Source organism: Engystomops pustulosus, chromosome 2, assembly GCF_040894005.1.
Source record: "Engystomops pustulosus chromosome 2, aEngPut4.maternal, whole genome shotgun sequence".
NCBI lineage: Eukaryota > Metazoa > Chordata > Amphibia > Anura > Leptodactylidae > Engystomops > Engystomops pustulosus.
In genome coordinates, this window is record NC_092412.1 from 63,690,146 (window position 1) to 63,710,848 (window position 20,703).

The following is a 20,703-nucleotide window of genomic DNA, read 5'->3' on the forward strand; positions in this document are numbered from 1 at the left end:
AAAGGCAGAAAGGCACATTTGAAATGCAGCTGTAATGGGCAATCTGCAACCTGCCTTTAGTGAAAATTAGGTCCTTGGTGACAGGTTCCCTTTAAACAGCCATTACTATGTGGGCGTGTACTCTTCCAATCACATGACAGCCAGTATCTCTCTCTTTAAATACACATCACATTTTATATTACTATGCTATGACTAAGGCCGTTTGCATGTATGTATCACTCTTTTAATGTAAAACATTGAAGATTGTTTTAGTCCAGTGCTGGAACTCCTTTAATTTTTCTCCAGTATTGAAAAGTGTTCTCTTACTCTAATCACAGTACTTTTACAATTATCTCATTAACATTTTCATTATGTGCTTTAAAAAATATACATTTTATGAAATGTTAAAATACTGCTATTTTATTTATAGCTAGCTGGCTATGTAACTAACAGAATTAATTTATACAAGTTGCCCCTGCGAGGGCTTTCTGTTTTGCCACGTTCTATTATAAGGCATCTTTATGCTTCACCATCAATAAAATTTTGTTGAATCTAGAATACTGCCATTTACTCATGAGATTGATTTCAATTGTATTCACGTATGACTACACAATGACCTTGACATTTAGAAAATGTTGTATTGTTTTCTTATTATGCTTTCCAGTGTAAATGTGTTTTGTAAGTAGCAACATGTACAGGGGTGTGGGGAGCTGCAGCCAAGCAGACAGCCACCCTCAAGGCCACCTTGTTCGGTAACCCCCGCCACCTTCCTTCTGTGTAGCTGATAGCAGCCCTGCCCGTGAAATTTGGCACCTCCCACTGTCCCTTTTCAAATATTGCGCTAATCTGCTAGATCCGCTACCACTACGTGCACGAGACAGAGCGGCCAGCTAGCAGGTACACAACGTCGATGATATTCAGCACCTCTCCGTCCTCCCGTGGTCCTTTTTCAAATATCATGCAGTGCATCTGTCATCTCCCCTCCAGCTCTGTGCATACTTGGAGGGAGAAATGCACACTGCGCATGCGCCATAGCTAGCAAGCAGCCCACGCACAGTGTGCACTTATCTCTCCAGATATGTGCAGAGCTGGAGGGGAGATGACAGCCACGCTGCGCATGCACAATATTTGAAAAGGGACCACGGGAGAATGGGGAGGTGCCGAATATCAGGGGCAGGGCCGCTTTCAGTTACACAGAGAGATGGAGGCGAGGGTTACTGAACAAGGCAGCCTGCTTGACTGCAGCTCCCCACACTCCAACCCCCCTGGTAGCTGTACAAGAATTAAACATTAATTTTCCCGATTAAGGCAGTGCTGCCGATTTCTAAAGACACAGCTGGAAAACAGTTAACGGGCCGTATAAGGTATGTTTAATCATTAAGAAGCAATGGGGCTGGTGACAGATTCCTTTAAGAATTGTTTGGCATAGACATACTGGCAGGTTGCCAATGGAAAATCCACAGTGTAATACAGAAGGGTAGTGTTTGAGATTATGAAAATCCCTTACACATTGGGGAAATCTGCAGCAGTAAGCAGTTTGTCATCTAATTTCTGGAGATCAGTGCAAATTCAAACTGTGAAAATGAAATGGTTGAGTTCCACCATCCGATGCAGCATAAAAGTTGTTCTTATTTCTTAATGCTGTATTCGAGCCTGATAAAACTTGGCAGCTGTAATGGAACATAAAAGTGATAAAGGTGAGGGAGGAGAAAGGGGGGTTGTGGGAGGCAGAGAAACAGCAATGTTTTTGCCTTGACTCAACTCCCTGAGCTGTCTTTTGTTTGCTTCATGCAGTTATCCGCACTGAACATCAAGGTAAGGTAGACGCGTCATTGTGAAATCTTCATAGAAATCTATTTGTAAAGCTTTTGGTTTTTGCAGCATTTTATTTTGCTGAAAATTAGTTTCTAAGTATGAGATTTGGAAGGTGATGGGTAACATGGTAAATTGGTTAGTAAGAATTTGAAGAGTTTTTACAACAGTGAAAAAAGATGTCAAGTAGAAGGAGTGTGTACAAGTCATGTATTTTGCATCTGTTCCTTCAGCACGCTGGGGCGAATTTACTTAATGCTAGGATACATTCAGACTAACGTGTACTAGCTGTGCCGTAGCGCGGTGGGCACACTTCGTCACATGGAGACGTGGAGGGGGATGAGCGCTGCTAGCCCCCGGCCCTCTCCATAGCTTGTTGCACTTACGGTACGCCGTAGCACTTACGGGCGCCATAGCCGTCTATGGTAGACATATGTACGTCCGCAAGCTAGCGGCTGTACATACATTCTCTCGACCGTTGTGTGAATGAGGCCTTAGGCCCCTTTCACAAGCGTGTACTTTTACGTGCAGAACTTGCATCGCACTCTGACACATTGTAATCAATGGGCTTTTTCAGACTTGCATTTTTTTTCACACACACACGCACGTTTTTTTAAATGCGCGTTTAAATCTCAGCATGCTCTACTTTTGCAAGTCAAGCACATTAAAAACGCACCATACAAGTCTATGGAGATGCATCAAAAACACATTACACTCTGAGACACATGCAAGTGCAATGCGTTTTTCACTGATCAATTACCATGGAAAAGATAGAGCTGAGTCCTTTTCATGCACGTTATCTGCGCGTGAAAAACGCATTGAAATTGCATTGAAAATGCGTGTAAAAACTGACACTGAACAAACTCTGACTGAAAACTGATTGAACTCTAAAAAATTTCTGAAAAATGTCACTTTTTCACTGATCAAACCCTGATCGCTCCGTGATCAGTCTCTGACGTGATCTGAAACGCAAGTGTGGCACCGGCCTTAGACAAACTTTGTGTAGCTCCCAGGTCACATAAATTAAACATACAGCAGTATATTGTAAGTGAAATGCTCTGCATGCTAAGCATGCATATTTTGAGAAAAACTGTGGTCTAAATGCAGATAATTACAGAATTTCTTTATATGCAAATGAACATTTCAGTGCACAATGACTGTGGCATCAAGGTCAACTACAATGCCCACAGCAAATAATTGATATGGTTTGTGAAAGGAAGTTATACAATTTTCCAATATACTTTCTGCATTGATTCCTTGTGGTTTTCAAGTTCTCTGCTTGCTGTACCTCTATGGGAAAATTCTATAAGTTTTCATTTCACAAACAATATCAATTATTTGCTGAAAGTGAACAACCCCTTTAACTATGCTGCACCTGCAACTCATTTAGTTGATTGCCTTGATTTATAATTCTCTCCTTTCTCTCTGAAACTGGGCAGGAGAGCATGCAATGTACTTTGCAGCCACTCCCAAGTTGTAATGAAATGCTAAATTCCATACATATACACTGGAGATCAGAATTAGAGAACACACAATTTCCTAAATGTCAAGGTCACTGTATAGTCCTATGTGATTGTATCTTAACAAGAGGAAAATAGCCTTATTTTTAGCTTATTTCGTAAATTGTAAAGATTTCAAAGCAAAGAATAAAATGTAAATGAGTTATTTGTAAAAGAACACTGATCAAAATTAGAGAAAATGTTCAGATGCCTGCAAGTAAGTGGTGTTAATCTGGCAGTGACCAAAGAAAGAATGGAAATTACATAATTTCTGAAAAAAATCAAATGATCATACATTGTTTTCTAATTTTGATCTCTAGTGTATGTGACCAGGTAGCTCTTTAGGAATAATTTATATATATATATATATATATATATATATATATATATATATATAGGGCTTTAGGGAAATCTGTCACCAATCTCAGAAATCAGATTCCTGTATTTTTAAAATTGCATGGACTGTATCACACAGGCTCTCCACAAGTGAGAAGAAACTCTTATAGCAGTTATTAACGATAATTAGTTCCATTTCTGACAGATGGTTATAAGTAGAGATGGGCGAATTTGTTAAAATTCGTTTCGTCCCGATTCGCTGAATTTTTCGAAAAAAATTTATTCGACCCGAATTGAATCAAAACTAATCACGTTAAAAAACAGGCATTTCCTGGCTGCAGAGAGCCTGTAGGGTGTTGTAGAACATTGTGCCATGCTTAAATATGCATAGGGAGCATGGTTTGGTCTTTAAACAATGTTGTGTTTTAGTATGACATGCACATGACAGCCGCTGCTCTTAGAATCGCTTCACTCTTCACTTCCATGTGTACTTACATAGGCCAACTTCCCCAAATAAGCGAAGCAGGAACGCAGCCTGACAAGGTAACGTCTGTTCCAGCTCGAAAGCCCGAGCTGATGGCCAAGATCCCACTATAACATCAAAGAGTGCACTCTTTTTACACTGACATCAGATGATTCCATAGATTACGACAGAACCTGTTAAACGAGGATACATGTTGAAAGCCCCCCAAAATAGTGCAGAGGATGTCGGCAGTAATTTTGCATTGACGTCACTGATCATTTTGCCCTTCTTTTCACGCGTCAGTGTCCTCTTTCAATCGGTCAATAATCCATCAGTATTGCTAAAGCCAAAAACAAACAGGAGTTGATCCAGAATAGAGATGAGCAGCAAATGGGATACTTGCATGTCCTCTGTGTTCTGTATCCACTCCTGCTTTCTGCTATCAATCCTGAAGCTTTTCATCCTTCTGACAGACGAAATGAAGGGGAAAACCAAACATAGTGGCAACATCATAGAGTGATGGGGGTGAAAACAGCATTATGGAAAACACAGGGTGTTCCAGGGAGACAGTGGTCAGTTGGCAGCAGCATAAGTAGGCAGCAGAGTGGCACAATGATAAATTATGGAGGTGGCGGAAACATGGTAGGCCACAAAGTGGCACAGTGATAAGAGTGTGGAGGTGGCGGCAGCAGAAGCAGCAGCAGGAGCCCACAGGTGGCAGCAACATGGTGGCAGCAACAGGGATAGCCACAGAGTGGCACAATGATTTAGTGTGGAGGTAGCATCAGCAGAAGGATCCCACAGGTGGCAGGAACATGGTGGCAGTAACAGGGAAAGCCACAGAGTGGCACAATTATATAGTGTGGAGGTGGCATCAGCAGCAGCAGCAGCAACAGGAGGCCACAAAGTGGCACAATGATAAGTGTGTGGAGGTGACGACAGAAGAAGCAGCAGCAGGAGTCAACAGGTGTCAGCAACATGGTGGCAGCAACAGGGAAAGCCACAGAGTGGCACAATGATATAGTGTGAAGGTGGCATCAGAAGCAGCAGGAGCCCGCAGAGTGGCACAATGATATAGTGTGAAGGTGGAATCAGTAGCAGCATAAGCAGCAGGAGTAGCACAATGATATAGTGTGAAGGTGGCATCAAAAGCAGCAGCAGCAGGAGCCCACAGAGTGGCACAATGATATAGTGTGAAGGTGGCATCAGAAGCAGCAGGAGCCTGCAGAGTGGCACAATGATATAGTGTGTTGGTGGCATCAGAAGCAGCAGGAGCATGCAGAGTGGCACCATGATATAGTGTGAAGGTGTCATCAGAAGCAGCAGGAGCCTGCAGAGTGGCACAATGATATAGTGTGTTGGTGGCATCAGTAGCAGCAGCAGGAGCCCGCAGAGTGGCACAATGATATAGTGTGAAGGTGGCATCAGTAGCAGCAGCAGGAGGAGGAGCCCACAGAGTGGCACAATGATATAGTGTGTTGGTGGCATCAGAAGCAGCAGGAGCCCGCAGAGTGGCACAATGATATAGTGTGAAGGTGGCATCAGTAGCGGCTGCAGCAGGAGGAGCCCGCAGAGTGGCACAATGATATAGTGTGAAGGTTGCATCAGAAGCAGCAAGAGCGGCAGAGTGGCACAGCTATAGTGTGTTGGGGGCATCAAAAGCAGCAGCAGCAGGAGCCTGCAGAGTGGCACAATGATATAGTGTGAAGGCGGCATCAGAAGCAGCAGGAGCCCGCAGAGCAGCACAATGATATAGTGTGAAGGTGGCATCAGAAGCAGCAAGAGCGGCAGAGTGGCACAATGATATAGTGTGAAGGTGGCATCAGAAGCAGCAGCAGCAGGAGGCCGCAGAGTGGCACAATCATATAGTGTGAAGGTGGCATCAGAAGCAGCAGGAGCCCATAGAGTGGCACAATCATATAGTGTGAAGGTGGCATCAGAAGCAGCAGGAGCCCATAGAGTGGCACAATCATATAGTGTGAAGGTGGCATCAGAAGCAGCAGCAGGAGCCCCCAGAGTGGCACAATGATATAGTGTGAAGGTGGCATCAGAAGCAGCAGGAGCCTGCAGAGTGGCACCATGATATAGTGTAGAGGTGGCAGACAATTCCAGTCCCTGGTAAAGATGGTAGGAGGCAGATGGTGCATCTAGCAGCAGATGTGTGGCATCAGGCGGGTGGTAGCATCAGAATAGTAGCTGAGGCAGGTAGTTAGAACCCCGACTCATTTCTCAACGTTTGGAGGAGGCGTCATGCCTGATCTAATCTGATGCATTAGGCATTGGTGAGTTGAAATCCTGGCCGATCCAAGCCTGATTCATCTTGACAAAGGTCAGTCTCTCCACATTACGGATGGACAAGCGGGTTCTCCTGTTGGTAACGATGGCCTCCGCCGCACTGAACAAGCGCTCTGATGCGCACTACTGGCGGAGCAGGACAGCTTCTCTACTGCAAACTCCGCAAGTTGCGGCCACGCATCAAGTTTGGCTGCCCAGTAGTCCATGGGATCCTCTACCTCAGGTGGTAAAGTGCTGTCCAAGTAGGCCACCACCTGCTGGTGCAGGGTCTGCTTCATGTCCTGCTCCTGCTGGTGGCGGCTACCCTCCTCACTAGGCGGGTGAAGGAAATTGCTCATTAAGGAATCCAGACTTAAGCAACTGTTGATGGAACTGCTACTGCTCCTACCCCACCAGCTCCCCACAGCAGCCGTGGTATTAGTACGTGAGTACGTGAGCAATGACTGCCAGGAATCCCCCGGTCAGAACTGATAGAGGATGGACAATGGCGCACATAGGCAGTGGCCAACTGTGTGCTCAGTATTTCTCTATAGTATGCCAGTTGTTCCTTCCTCTCAGCAGCAGGAAAAAAGTCACCCATTTTGGACCGGTAGCGAGGGTCCAAGAGGGTGGAGAGCCAAAAGTCATCCCTATGCCGGATGTTGACTATTCGGCTGTCACTAGTTAGGCAAAGCAGCATGCTGCGGGCCATCTGCGCAAGTGACTCTGAGGGACTCCCGGCCTCCATATCCACAGTATACTGCCACGGTGCTTCTGGGTCATCTGCCTCGTCTTCTACCTCCTCCGGATGCTCCTGCTCCTCCTCTCCTGTCACCTGAGTAGAAAAATCACAAATTGCTTGTGCTCCAATGTCCTCCTCCTCCAGTTCAGCCCCCACCGGACACATGTGGCCATGAGATGTAGTCTCCACTTCTCCAGTGCCCTGACCAGACAGATTTTGCAGCATGAGTTCCAGGATATGAAGTAGTGGAATGACGTTATTCATCCCGCAGTCCTGGCGACTGACAAATAACGAGGCCTCTTCAAAAGGCCTGAGCAAACGGCAGGTGTCATGCATGAGCTTCCAGTGGCTGACATCAAAGTTACACAAGGGAGTACTACGGTCCGCTTGCATCATCAAAAAATCATTAATGGCTTTTCTCTGTTCATACAGGCGGTCTAACATATGGAGGCTGGAATTCCAATGGGTGGAAATATCAGACTATGTAGGCCTTACTGGCGCTGCAACTCGAGGAGGGTGTGCTTGGCTTTGTAAGAATGGCTGAAGTGCATGCACAGTGTCCTGGCCATTTTTAGAATGTCTTGCAGATGGGTGTAAGACTTCAGGAACTTGTTGACTACCAGATTGAACATGTGCGCCAAGCAGGGCGCATGGACCATCCCTCCTCGGTGCAGCGCGGACAACATGTTCCTCCCATTGTCTGTCACCATGGTTCCGATTTTTAGTTGTCGCGGAGAAAGCCACACATTTCTTCTTGCATGACGCCGAGCAGTTCTCCCCTTTGTGACTTCGTTCGCCCAGGCAAACCAGGTGAAGAACTGCGTGACACCGCTGTGCCCTGCACATGTGGTATGATGGATGGAGCAGCACTTGTGGAGGCTGAGGTGGTGGTGGAGAAGGAGGCGGACACTGGTGCAGGAGCAGCAGCTTGACAACGTGGAGGAGAAAGCACCGTCTCTTGTGGAAGTTGTTGGTGTGGCTGGGCGGGAAGCACATTCACCCAGTGGGCCGTAAAGGACATATACTGGCCTTGACCATAATTACAGCTCCACACGTCCGCGCTGCCGTGCACCTTGGAAGAAACTGATAAGCTCAAGGACTGGCCCACCTTCTGTTGTACATATTGGTGAAGGGCTGGCACAGCATTTTTGGGGAAAAAAAATTGCGGCTTGGAACTCTCCACCACGTTTCGGCACAAGCCATTAGTTCTCTGAAGGGTGCAGAGTTCACGACTTGGAAAAGGAGAGACTGCAGTACCAACAATTTCGACAAGAGCACAGTCAGCTTCTGCACCTTAGGATGGCTGGACGCATAGAGTTGTCTTTTTGTAATCGCCTCGCTCAACGCATGGCGCCATGCGTGTGCCACATCTGACACCCGTTTCTCCCAGGCCATTGGATGGTGACGCTGCATGTGTTGGCGCAGGGCCGTGGTGCCAAGGTTAGCTCCCTGGCCACGCTTCACTTTCTGCCCGCAGATACGACATATACCCACGCTCGGCTCCTCTGGTGTCTTTACAAAAAACTGCCACACCCCTGAGGTGGTAATTTTACCGCCAACACTCTGCACTGAGCGACTACTACCGCCGCTGCCTCGCTGAGCCCCTGTGCCACTGCTTATTTGGGCCTGCGAATCGGGATTTGTACCCCGCAGACGTCTGGCTCCCGTCCTCGCACTGCTGCCACCCTGCTGACTCACAGCCACAGTAGCGCCTTGCTGCCTGCTCCGCAAGCTGACACTCTCTTCGCCCGACGATGATGAATCCCCTGCTACACCCGGCTCCCAAGTGCGATCGGCTACATCATCGTCAATTTGCGTTTCACGGTCAGTGCTACACTCCTCACTGGTGTCAGTATGCACAGCCTGCCTACTGCAGGAAGCAGCGGAAGTCTGCCCCACCTCTTCACTGCAAAGCAGCTGCTGACTGTCCTCAAACACTTCATCCTCGCTGAATAGTGGCACTGAGCCCAGACCACCTAGTAGCTCTCTGGCTGCGGGAAAGGAACAGGACAGAGCCTGGTTGAGGACAGGTGAGGGCCGCTGACCTGCTCCTGGGCCATGCCAACTATTTGTTTTATCAGAGGAACCCACGGACTCTTGGCTGGGGTTGTCAGATGTTATATTTGAGGAATTGGATGACCTAGTCAACCATTCAACAACCTTTGGGTTGTTGATCAACACACTGTCACTAGATGACAAGGGCAGTTCTGGCCTCACAGAGTCACCCCTGCTGCCACATCCCCTTACTGTGCTGCCACCTCTGCCTGCTGCCCTTGCCACCTTTCTGTCTGACATAGTGGTTTATAAACTACGTGGATTTGACACGTGAATCTGGCTGTAAACTAGAGCCCCCAAAAGGTATTGCAATGTGCATTATACAGATACCCCACAACTGACAGTGTAATTTCAGCGAAAATCACTGTATAAACTATGTGGATTTCACACGTAAATCTGGCTGTAAACTAGAGCACCCAAAAGGTATGGCAATGTGCGTTATACACAGGGCCAGATTAAGTTTGGTGGGGGCCCCTGGGTGCAAAATCTGGTGGAGGCCCCCACTGAGTTTAGCGTACATACACGTCCCCCTGCTTCCTTTCCACAATCCCAGCAGTAACACAGCTACATACAGCCGCCTTATCCCCAGTAACACAGCTACATACAGCCGCCTCGCCCCCAGTTACGCAGCTACATACAGCCGCCTCGCCCCCAGTAACGCAGCTACATACAGCCGCCTCGCCCCCAGTAACGCAGCTACATACAGCCGCCTCGCCCCCAGTAACGCAGCTACATACAGCCGCCTCGCCCCCAGTAACGCAGCTACATACAGCCGCCTCGCCCCCAGTAACGCAGCTACATACAGCCGCCTCGCCCCCAGTAACGCAGCTACATACAGCCGCCTCGCCCCCAGTAACGCAGCTACATACAGCCGCCTCGCCCCCAGTAACGAAGCTACATACAGCCGCCTCGCCCCCAGTAACGCAGCTACATACAGCCGCCTCGCCCCCAGTAACGCAGCTACATACAGCCGCCTCGCCCCCAGTAACGCAGCTACATACAGCCGCCTCGCCCCCAGTAACGCAGCTACATACAGCCGCCTCGCCCCCAGTAACGCAGCTACATACAGCCGCCTCGCCCCCAGTAACGCAGCTACATACAGCCGCCTCGCCCCCAGTAACGCAGCTACATACAGCCGCCTCGCCCCCAGTAACGCAGCTACATACAGCCGCCTCGCCCCCAGTAACGCAGCTACATACAGCCGCCTCGCCCCCAGTAACGCAGCTACATACAGCCCCCAGTAACGCAGCTACATACAGCCGCCTCGCCCCCAGTAACGCAGCTACATACAGCCGCCTCGCCCCCAGTAACGCAGCTACATACAGCCGCCTCGCCCCCAGTAACGCAGCTACATACAGCCGCCTCGCCCCCAGTAACGCAGCTACATACAGCCGCCTCGCCCCCAGTAACGCAGCTACATACAGCCGCCTCGCCCCCAGTAACGCAGCTACATACAGCCGCCTCGCCCCCAGTAACGCAGCTACATACAGCCGCCTCGCCCCCAGTAACGCAGCTACATACAGCCGCCTCGCCCCCAGTAACGCAGCTACATACAGCCGCCTCGCCCCCAGTAACACAGCAGAGTCAAGCGGGGTTGCTTGTTCAGGCGGGGGGGAGCTCCATGTCAGGAGCTGTTAGGGAGACTGATCTCCTCTCTCGGAGGTCTCTATGTACTGGAGAACTTAGTAATTGCAGCTGTAGCCACTGCCTGGTAAGGCAGGAGTTAACAATATATAATGTTATTGTCCAATGATGTTCTTATAAAGCAAGCTGGAAGCTAATTGGAGAGTCCTACCACCTGACCAACGGGGTATATAAGCCCCTGGTGGTCGGGAGCACATGGTCTTGGAATCCAGTCAGTAGGTAGAGAAGCTAGTCCAGTGTGCAGGTCCCTGCAGAGCTGCTCTCCAGACCCACTACCAGGAAGAAGAGGTACCTCAGACTGCTGCCTGATACCTGATGGCAAGTCAGGAGACTTAAGTCCCAGAGCAGAGGTCCCCATTTGGACTCAGCTCCATTCCTACTAGCCCAGCCTGCAGTTCCTACCAGACTGAGAGTAACCTTCCTGCGGACCAGCTATCTCCCACCAGCTCTTCAGCTTGCTGAATCTACTGCTGTTATTGTTTGGCTGTTCCCTGCTGTTGAATAAAGATCTGTAAGTCGATTTGCACAATGTTGCCTCCATCTGATCACGGGATAAGGCTGCTTACCACCACGGGCTCCCCATCCATCACCCAGGGATTCCTCCTACAGACACCTCAGGGGTTGCCCCAGGGAGAAACCTATTGCATCAGTGCACCCGAGGCCGGATCCGCCAGCCACTCCGGTACTCTGGGCCCCAGCTGCCTCCAGGCCCCAAGAAAAGGCTAGGCCTCGGTGAGGGTTGTTGCACATACATGGTAAATGGAGATGCTATATACTAAAAGCAGTCCCTAATATTCTGTAGTTAGATGTCCATGTGTACAGAGGCCATTTGGTCATTAATATAACAAAAGCATTCTGCAGGAGAGATTCTCTCTGCACACACTGGGGTCTATCTCAGGGTGGGGTTATGGGGCGTAGGTAAGGGCTGCCCACAGGGATATTTAGACTGGTGAAACCAGAAATGTTGCTTTTTTTTCTTCCTGACCCTTCCTTGATGAGTAGCACCATAAGGAACCAGGTTATATTGTGTTTTCTTTATCTGTATGTATCTAACTTTTATTACAGTAACTATAGAATAGTAGACTTTATAGGTGAACCTGTAGATATTCCAGGTATTATGTGTTTTACCATATATACATCTAAGTGTCTGCCGTGAGTGTGTATATTAGTGTAACTACAGTACAACCTGTTGCTGCCGATCTCTGCCCTGCATATGTATTGGAGGAGTAGATATATTAATGCTATTGTGCATGAGTCTCTGTGTGTGTGTATATATATATATATACACATATGGTCTGGTACTGTAGTGATAGCATATATTGTATATAAATACACATAACTGGGGATCCAGGAGGGGGCAGGAAAGGAGGACTCTGTGTTTAGTTGTGCTCTCTATGGGGCACATTTACTAAGATTGCCGGAAACCGCCCTAAAAGAGCTCTGCCTGTGTATGATGATCGGTGTGACAGATTCATTAAGAACGTGCGCCATAAATCATGAATCTGTCGCTTCCCTACAGTGGCCCGTCAGAGTTCACCAACTTTTATGTGGTGCACCTTTATCATAGGGCGTGCAACAGACTTTGCATATTAAATCCGACTACCAGAACGCCCCCTAATTTGTGTCCCATGGTAGCTGCGCCACAAAACTGTGACGTGCGACACAATAGTGGCACGGACACTTCTTAAATACTTGTGCAAGCAGTTTACACCTAAAAGAATGTCTTTGAAACAAAACCAAAAATAGGGACGAAGGAAGAGTAAGTTACAAAGTACTAATGTTCTAGGATGGTATTTTGGGACCTATCCTTCTCCCTACACAGTATGGTACCATGTAGCTGGTTGGAAACATTGATCTGTAACCTATAGATCTTCCACTAAATGGAAGATAAAATCCAACAAAATAGCACAATTGAGAAACAAGAAGTAAAAGTAAAAAAATTCCTTTATTTAAATCAAAACATAATAATAGAAAGATGAGTAACAAAAACTGGTAAAAAAATGGTACAACCCCAAGGGGGACACAAAGAGAAGCTGTGACCCAGGCAGCAAGATCATCAAAATTGTAAGGTATAAGGTAGCGGCATCTATGGCCTTGTAACTATGTACATGGGGATTATGGACATTAGGTTTGACAAAGTCTATTAGTCAGCAGAAGTGCATATACATGCATGGTAAACAAGTGTAATAAGTCTTACCCATGTAAAGGATGATCGTTGCCCGGAATGACAGCGCCTTGGGGTTGTACCATTTTTTCACCAGTTTTTGTTACTCATCTTTCTGTTATTATGTTTTGATTTAAATAAAGGAATTTTTTTACTTTTACTTCTTGTTTCTCAATTGTTCTATTTTGTTGGATTTTATCTTCCATTTAGTGGAAGATCTATAGGTTACACACCTAAAAGAATGTGCAAAGCCCTTAGTAAATGTGCCCCACTGTATTGTATTTTATGTACAGTAGTTACTTTACTAATGACATACATGTGACAAATTATTTTTATGTATTAGGATCTGTGAGGGATATATGTTACTCCTGTGGTGTATGAAGGAACTGAGTGGGTGTCTGGGAGACATAGCATAGACTAAGGTACTGAGAAATAGAACCAAACCCCACAACCCTTTATCTTCCCCCAATTTGAGCCTGCATATATTTTTATTTTTTTAATTTATGCTGCTAACAAGTTTTAAAGTTTTATTTTTAGGTGGTCTTCAGTAGTTTTCAGTACCTGTAACTTACTGACTAAATTTTATTATCATATTATGGACAGAATGAAAAAACTAATGCCACTAAAAGTGGCATTTTAATTTAATAACGTTGTTTATGAAGCAGGTTAAGCAACACATTGGGGCTCATTTACTAAGGGTTGCGCTGCTCATTTTCGTCAGACTGTGCACCTTTTTCAGGGATTGTATGGCTTGCACAGGTATTTAACAGGTGTGTGCGCTGTGATTTTGGCACACGTGAACTTTTTTTGGCGCAGTTGCGCTGGCTTCCATGTGACACAATGGCGTGTCGTTGGATGTTCCAACTGATTCGGACTGAGTGCGGGATTTAACTTTCAAATTGTGTCGCAAGCCCTGGCACTTAGATGCACCATCCAGGATATCAGACGCACAATCTTAGTGAATAGCGGCACAGTGCATTCTCGTCGGACATTGCACTCTGTAAACTCCGGGGACGGGTAAGTAAATCTGCCCCAATCTGTTTATAGATCTGAGCTATTAAAAAGACGGCACTCTACCCATATATATACACGTTGAAACAAAGACAAACAATTTATTACATATATACTTTGGGGATATTTATCATACGCCACAACGACTGATAAAAATAAATATTCGAATTAGATTGCAAACTAAGTTCTACTACAAAGCCCCTTTTAATCATAAAAAAAAAATTGAATAAAAATAATAAAAAGTTAGCAAAAAAACCCTTTTCTCTTTCTTTAGCGAATGCTACTTTTAGTCAATGTTGTATATAAATGATCCGTGGTTTCTGATGTTCATAAGACTTAGTGATATTAATGTTTCTCCAATGTTGGGAACAATGTAGTATTGATATATCCAGTTGAGCAGTAGTAAAGTTGTTGCAACACTGGAAATAAGGCTACAGTCATACTTCCGTATGGAGGGCGTATATACGGCCAATGTATATACGGCCGATATACGTCCCCCGTAGACAGCAATGCGTCCACTGCACCCAATGGGAGCAGTACGGTAACGCTCCGTAGCCTGTAGAAAGATAGGACATGTCCTATCTTTTGAGGGAATCTGGCACCGAGTGCGATATATTGCTATGGAGAGTGGCGCTCTCCCCCTCCTCCTCTCCCCAACACTGCCGTGTGTCCACCATGCTATGGTACAGCGGGCAACGGCAGTGTGCATGTAGCCTCCAGCATATAAATCAGAACATAAGTCAATGTGGAAAAATACAACGGTATCCTCACTTATCATATGCGATAAGATCCACACGTAGCACATTTAGTCATATATGGAGTATCTCTGGAATATTCCCTGAAACTGTTAATAATTCTGCTTTGTATTGTATTATAGGAATTTATCACCATGTGGCTTCTTCTGGTTCTGCTCCTTGGTCTGATTTTCCTCTACAGAAGATACAGATATGGTTTATTACTCGAGAATCTCACAGACAAATATGTTTTCATCACTGGATGTGATTCAGGATTTGGAAATCTTTTGGCAAAACAGTTGGACAAGCTTGGGATGAAGGTTCTGGCAGCTTGTCTGACAGATAATGGGGCAAAGATGCTAAAGAAGGAGACGTCAACCAGATTGCAGACAATAATTCTAGATGTCACGAACAGCCACAGTGTCAGCTCTGCTGCAAAGTGGGTCAATGATATTGTTAGCGACAAAGGTAAGGTACATAAATAGAAATGCAAATACCTACCATAAAAGTTTAGTTTTTTTAGTTTAAAGAAAATAAGCATTAAAATCCATCATGATAAACCATAGGAGTGCAAGTAAACACGTATGCGAAATTTAAATATGACAGAATATATATGCTAATTCTATAAGTATATACAGGCAGTCCCCGGGTTATGTACAAGATAGGTTCCATAGATTTGTTCTTAAGTTGAATTTGTATGTAATTCGAAACTGTATTTTAGAATTTTAGTTCCAGACAAAAAAATTTTTTGCCCCAGTGACAATTGGACTTTCAACATTTTTTGCTGTAATGGGACCAAGGATTATCAATAAAGCTTCTTTACAGACACCTTACAGCTGATTATTGCAGTCTGGGACTATAGTAAAGCGTCCAGAGAGCTTTAACAGAGGTCACAGTGGGCAGAGAGGTCCGTCTGTAACTAGGGGTCGTCTGTAAGTCGAGGAACTATTTGTTCCTGCTACAAAAGGGCTATTATACTTTCACCTTTTTCCCCCTCAGAGGAAGGAGTTTCTGAGCAGCATGTTATATGCTGCTGTTCGACTGTTCCACGATTTCCGCTAATAAAGGAACCACAAGTTTACAACATCTGTTTACACTATGGGGCAGATTTATCAAGCTGTCTGAAAGTCAGAATATTTCTAGTTGCCTGTGGCAACCAATCACAGTGCAGCCTTCAATTTACCAGAGCTCATGAATATTTTAAAGGGGAGCTGTGATTGGTTGCCATGGGCAACTAGAAATATTCTGACTTTCAGACAGCTTGATAAATCTGCCCCTATGTGTCCCTGTCTTTCTTCTACCATCACAGGCCTCCCTCCCATCACTGGTGATGTGCCCCAGACACTCCATTCCTAGTAACCTGCTGCCCCATACAATTTCAGCCCCCAGTGGAGATGTTGTATACATTATTATTGTTTTAAGTTTTATATTTGCTGCGTTACTACATAGATAACAAGAGACTTATTTCTTATTCCTTTTTACACTATTTTATATTTTGCAGGACTCTGGGGCTTGGTGAATAATGCCGGTGTTGCCAACCCTATTGCACAGAGCGAATGGCTGACTAAAGAGGACTATCTCAAAATTTTAAATGTGAATCTTCTAGGCCTTATTGATGTTACACTGAAAATGCTGCCGATGATTCGAAGAGCTCAGGGTCGTGTTGTCAATGTTGCAAGCATTGCTGGAAGATTAACTTTTAATGGAGGTGGATATTGTATATCAAAATATGGGGTGGAAACCTTCTCAGACAGTCTGCGGTAAGCAGTAACAAAGTGCATTTTATTAAAGGAAAGCTAAAAGAAGATCAGGTTCTGCCAGAGGGATCACAACCATGTCAGTGTGTTTCGTTTACAATCCTTCATCCTGGTGGAAGGGATACTCTATGTTTTATTATATAATGAATACATCTAACACCTTATGCCTGTTTTTAATCAATTTTCACTTATTTTTTTTTTTTATTTTAAAGAAAATTTATCAGTTATTTTGACTGGCTCAATCATGCATGCTGCTAGGTCGCCTCCAGAAGTGTGAATACAGTAGTATGTTTATTAGGCGCAAAAAGCAGTAGGTTTTGAACCCATACACCTGTTGAAGCTGGGTGTGGATGGCCTGCCAAAAAAGCAGTGGTGGCTGGGTGTAACAAAAAGGGTTGTGAGCCCATTGTGTTATCCTACTGTTTTTACTTTGGGCCACACACTGGGTGTAATACCTGAAAATCAACAATATACACTCATTCACCTCTATAAAGAGACCTAAACTTTCATGTGGAGAGATCCCAAGACTGCTTCCTCTTCTTCTGGTTCACCCAAATTAGCAACTGGTGTAGCGGGCACAGAGAAACTGAGGGGTCAGTCAGAATTCACTAGAGGCAGCATACAAAGCAATGTAAGGAACAATTATGTTTTAAATAGTGAATGACTTACCGTAGTTAAAACGTTTTATTTACCCTGTTAGCCAGTTGAAGAAATTCCTGCTGCTTTTGATAGGTCAGATAAAGTAACCTTCTTGAGATTGTGATTTTAATGGCTAACTGAATTTATAAGATGTTACAAGCAAGCTTTTGGGACATCTTGGGTCCCTTCATCAGACATGGTATAACACAGTGGTGGCAAACCTTTTAGAGACCAAGTGCCCAAACTGCAAACCAAAGACTAACATCAGCAATTATTTCACAAAGCAGGAGAAAATACAGCGAGGAATACTACCGCCATACAGTGAGGGATGCTACCGCCATACAGTGAGGAACACTACCGCCATACAGTGAGGAACACTACCACCATACAGTGAGAAACAATACTGCCACACAGTGAGGAACACTACCGCCACACAGTGAGGAACACTGGAGGGGTGGGCACTAACCTGCTGCTGTGTCTCTAGGCAGCAGGTTAGTCTCTAGGTGACCACAGAGCAGGTCAGACGCAGCCTTCAGTGAAAGAGAGCACTGAAGCTCTCGGCGAGCGGCAGCTTTTCCTGCCTATTGGGTGTCCTAATGATTTATATATAGACGGCAGGGGAGATGGTCCACGTGCCATAGGTTCGCCACCACTGGTATAACAGGATTACTGAAGCGACATATATTTATACACAATGAACAGAAAAGTGATGCTAAAAAATACAAACAAAAAGACAATAGTAATAACAAAGTTGAGACCTTAATTAGATGACTTGGGCAGTGTGAAGGTTTATTGCCTCTAAGTTGATGACTCTGGAGTCTCTGGTGACTCATTCTCTCAGGATAACATTTGTTAAATGTAGGGGGTCATGTATCCCTTTGCTAAATTGGGTCCTGTGTGGAGGGTGTCAGAGAGGGTAATAAACTTGTATTCCCAAATTTACATTCATATCCATGGCATTATGGCCAGGACTGCAAAAGTGTTTTGCCACAGGTCAGTGTTTCTGCTCATCTTGTGATGACTTCATCCGGGCTCTAAGTTTTTGTCCTGTCTCTCCAACATAAAGGCCCACAGGATATTTTGTGCACACAATCAGGTAGACCACATTAGAAGTGGAACATGAGAAGTTCCCCGGTATGTTATATTTCTGCTGTGTCTTAGGGATCTGTATCTTGTCTGTGGTCAGAATCAGAGAGAAGGTTTTTCGGTTCCTGACATGACAGGGGAAAGTCCCTTTTTGTAAGTTAGCTTTTAGGGAGTTCCTGATCACAATATTCCTCAGGTTTGGGAGTTTCCTATAGTACAGCAATGGAGGGTCTTTAGGCGGTCATCTTTGTGGAGTATGTGGTGGAGTTTTCTTGAGGTTGTTCTTCGTATTTTCAAAAGTGGATTGTAAGTGACAACCAGTCGTACACGATTCTTGTTCATCCTTTCCTTTTTTTATAATCAGGAATTATATTAATATGGCATTTAACATAAAATTCATTACATGTCTCTAACATATAAATTCACTATGAAGCAGAATAACACAATTGCAAATTCATCTTTGTATTAAAGGGACATTTCTAAGAACTTAGAAGTGGGAGAAGATATAACTGTTGACAATTCAGTTATATTTCTTTTTTAATATGGTGTTCATGTATTTCTTTTCCTTACAGTCGTGAACTCAGAAGATTTGGTGTAAAAGTCTCTATCATAGAGCCAGGTTACTTCAAAACACCAATGGCTAATCCAGAATCAGTTGTAGGTAATATGCGTCACATTTGGGAGAAAGCGTCAGAGGAAATCCATAATGCTTATGGACAGCAAAACTTTGAAAAGTGTAAGTAGCAATTTAAAAAGATAAACTTTAAAGATAAAAACAGTAAAAATATTCCAAAGTTAGTTTATCCTCCAGGTATTATTTATAACAGGATCATTATGCCCCATTTACAAATGGCAATTATTGGAAACATATATTTGTTAATGATCAAATTTGTTCCCAGTAAGTTAGAAAACACGCAGGCACCCATTTGTCATTGCATCTTTCATGCACTGGGGCGTAACTAGGAGAGGCAAGTGCCCATAGCTGACTTTGAACGGGGTCCCCTTTCACCCTTAAAAAATATACATATACATATTTACATACTCATACATGTGAGTTACAATCACTCATATTACATACACACACCATAAATACATACAGCATATACAAAAATACATACAGTACCATATAGACCCATGCATCATATACACAGACATATAGCATATACACAGCACATATGCACAAACATCTAGAGCAAAGATACATCATATATACACACACAAACAGTTATACACATCACATACAGCATATACACACCTAAAACCCCTGATGCTGGGACCCCCTGACACTGTGGGCCAAATATCTACTATAGCTGCTACCCCTGTAGGTACGCCCCTGTTCATGCAGCAAAAACATACACCCAAATTTTTGTCCCCTGGTAACTGGTGTCGGAATAAAGGTAAATAAGGTGACAAGTTTCAACAACGAAACAGCGTCTTCTTCAGGCCTCAAATTCTTTAAATAAATATGGCTGTGGTCTAATTTTCACCCATGGTACATAAAGCTTGACAAGGGTATGAGGCAGTCAATGCAGTGACTGACACCTGACACGACTTTCTATTTGTACACACAGATTGCCAGAAAATGAGAGAAGACCTGCAGAAATGTAGCACCAAGTTGTACCTGGTCACAGACTGCATGGAGCATGCTCTGACTGCGGTGCACCCAATGACACGATATTCTGCTGGCTGGGATGCCAAATTCTTCTTCATACCTCTTTCATACTGCCCAACTGTAATCGCCGATTATTTCTTTTCATCAAATTAAAGGAAACCTACCCCCATTCCAGCAGTAGCCTTTAACCTGCATGTCCTATTTCTGAGCTATGCATGTGTGCTCTGCAGCTACTGTGCATGCACTATTCGTGAAATCCTTCAGAGAGGACATTACAACAGTGCTATGGAGAAACTGATTGCCATTAGAACTTGCTCCCTGCCTTCCTAAGATTGCATCTCGGCCAGGGGGCACTCTGACCCTTGTGTATTCCATCACACCTTTCACACCATTCCCTCCCTTTTTTTGGCTTTGAAGTGGTGCAACAAATTACGGCTAAAATCTCAGGACTTTTATGATTATGTTGGTCAATAATCTTTGCTGTGTTTGTATATGCAGGGTCTGATTGAGTTTTTCTGTATTTGTATATATTTGTACCCTTTCTCTTTCTTGCTTTGTACCTATTTTGGTTGTACACAATAGTGGGAGATTTCTCCAGTATGCTGGTGTCCTCTCCTTTCAAGTTTTTGTATTATATAAAATGTTAAAACCAAATAAAAATTAGTTGAAAATGGCCAATAGAGATATTCCACTTTTGTACACATTAAGAGAGAATCCATCACAACAAGTTAGTTACTGGAAGTAACTGTTTTGTATTGTAGGGTTATGCCCACGCATGCCATGCCAAGTATAAGACATAGAAATCAAACACAATCTATTTAATACATGGCTCAAATGCCTCAATAAAGCTAGAAATCCTCACATTGTATGATTCATTTTCCAATGCAGCATTATAA

General features: G+C 44.7%; 1 protein-coding gene across 2 annotated transcripts; it reads left to right on the forward strand.

Moving 5' to 3' along the window:
• Nucleotides 1–1,046: 1,046 nt before the first annotated feature.
• On the forward strand, nt 1,047–20,479 carry LOC140117834 (17-beta-hydroxysteroid dehydrogenase type 6-like). Of its 2 annotated transcripts, none has more exons than XM_072134953.1 (5): nt 1,047–1,343; nt 14,857–15,181; nt 16,215–16,473; nt 18,768–18,931; nt 19,767–20,479. In XM_072134953.1, the coding sequence occupies exons 2-5, from the start codon at nt 14,869–14,871 to the stop codon at nt 19,958–19,960; spliced, it is 930 nt and encodes a 309-aa protein (XP_071991054.1). In that variant the 5' UTR covers nt 1,047–1,343; nt 14,857–14,868; the 3' UTR covers nt 19,961–20,479. The 2 variants fall into 2 exon arrangements, with proteins under 2 accessions (XP_071991054.1, XP_071991053.1); XM_072134952.1 differs by lacking the exon at nt 1,047–1,343 and adding an exon at nt 1,659–1,794.
• Nucleotides 20,480–20,703: the final 224 nt, after the last annotated feature.

Coding starts and splice junctions, on each gene's coding strand:
- LOC140117834 (XM_072134952.1), top strand. CDS start 1,768: ATGCAGTTATCCGCACTGAACATCAAG. Junction 15,182..16,214: donor TGATATTGTTAGCGACAAAG/GTAAGGTACATA, acceptor TATATTTTGCAG/GACTCTGGGGCTTGGTGAAT. Junction 16,474..18,767: donor ACCTTCTCAGACAGTCTGCG/GTAAGCAGTAAC, acceptor TTTTCCTTACAG/TCGTGAACTCAGAAGATTTG.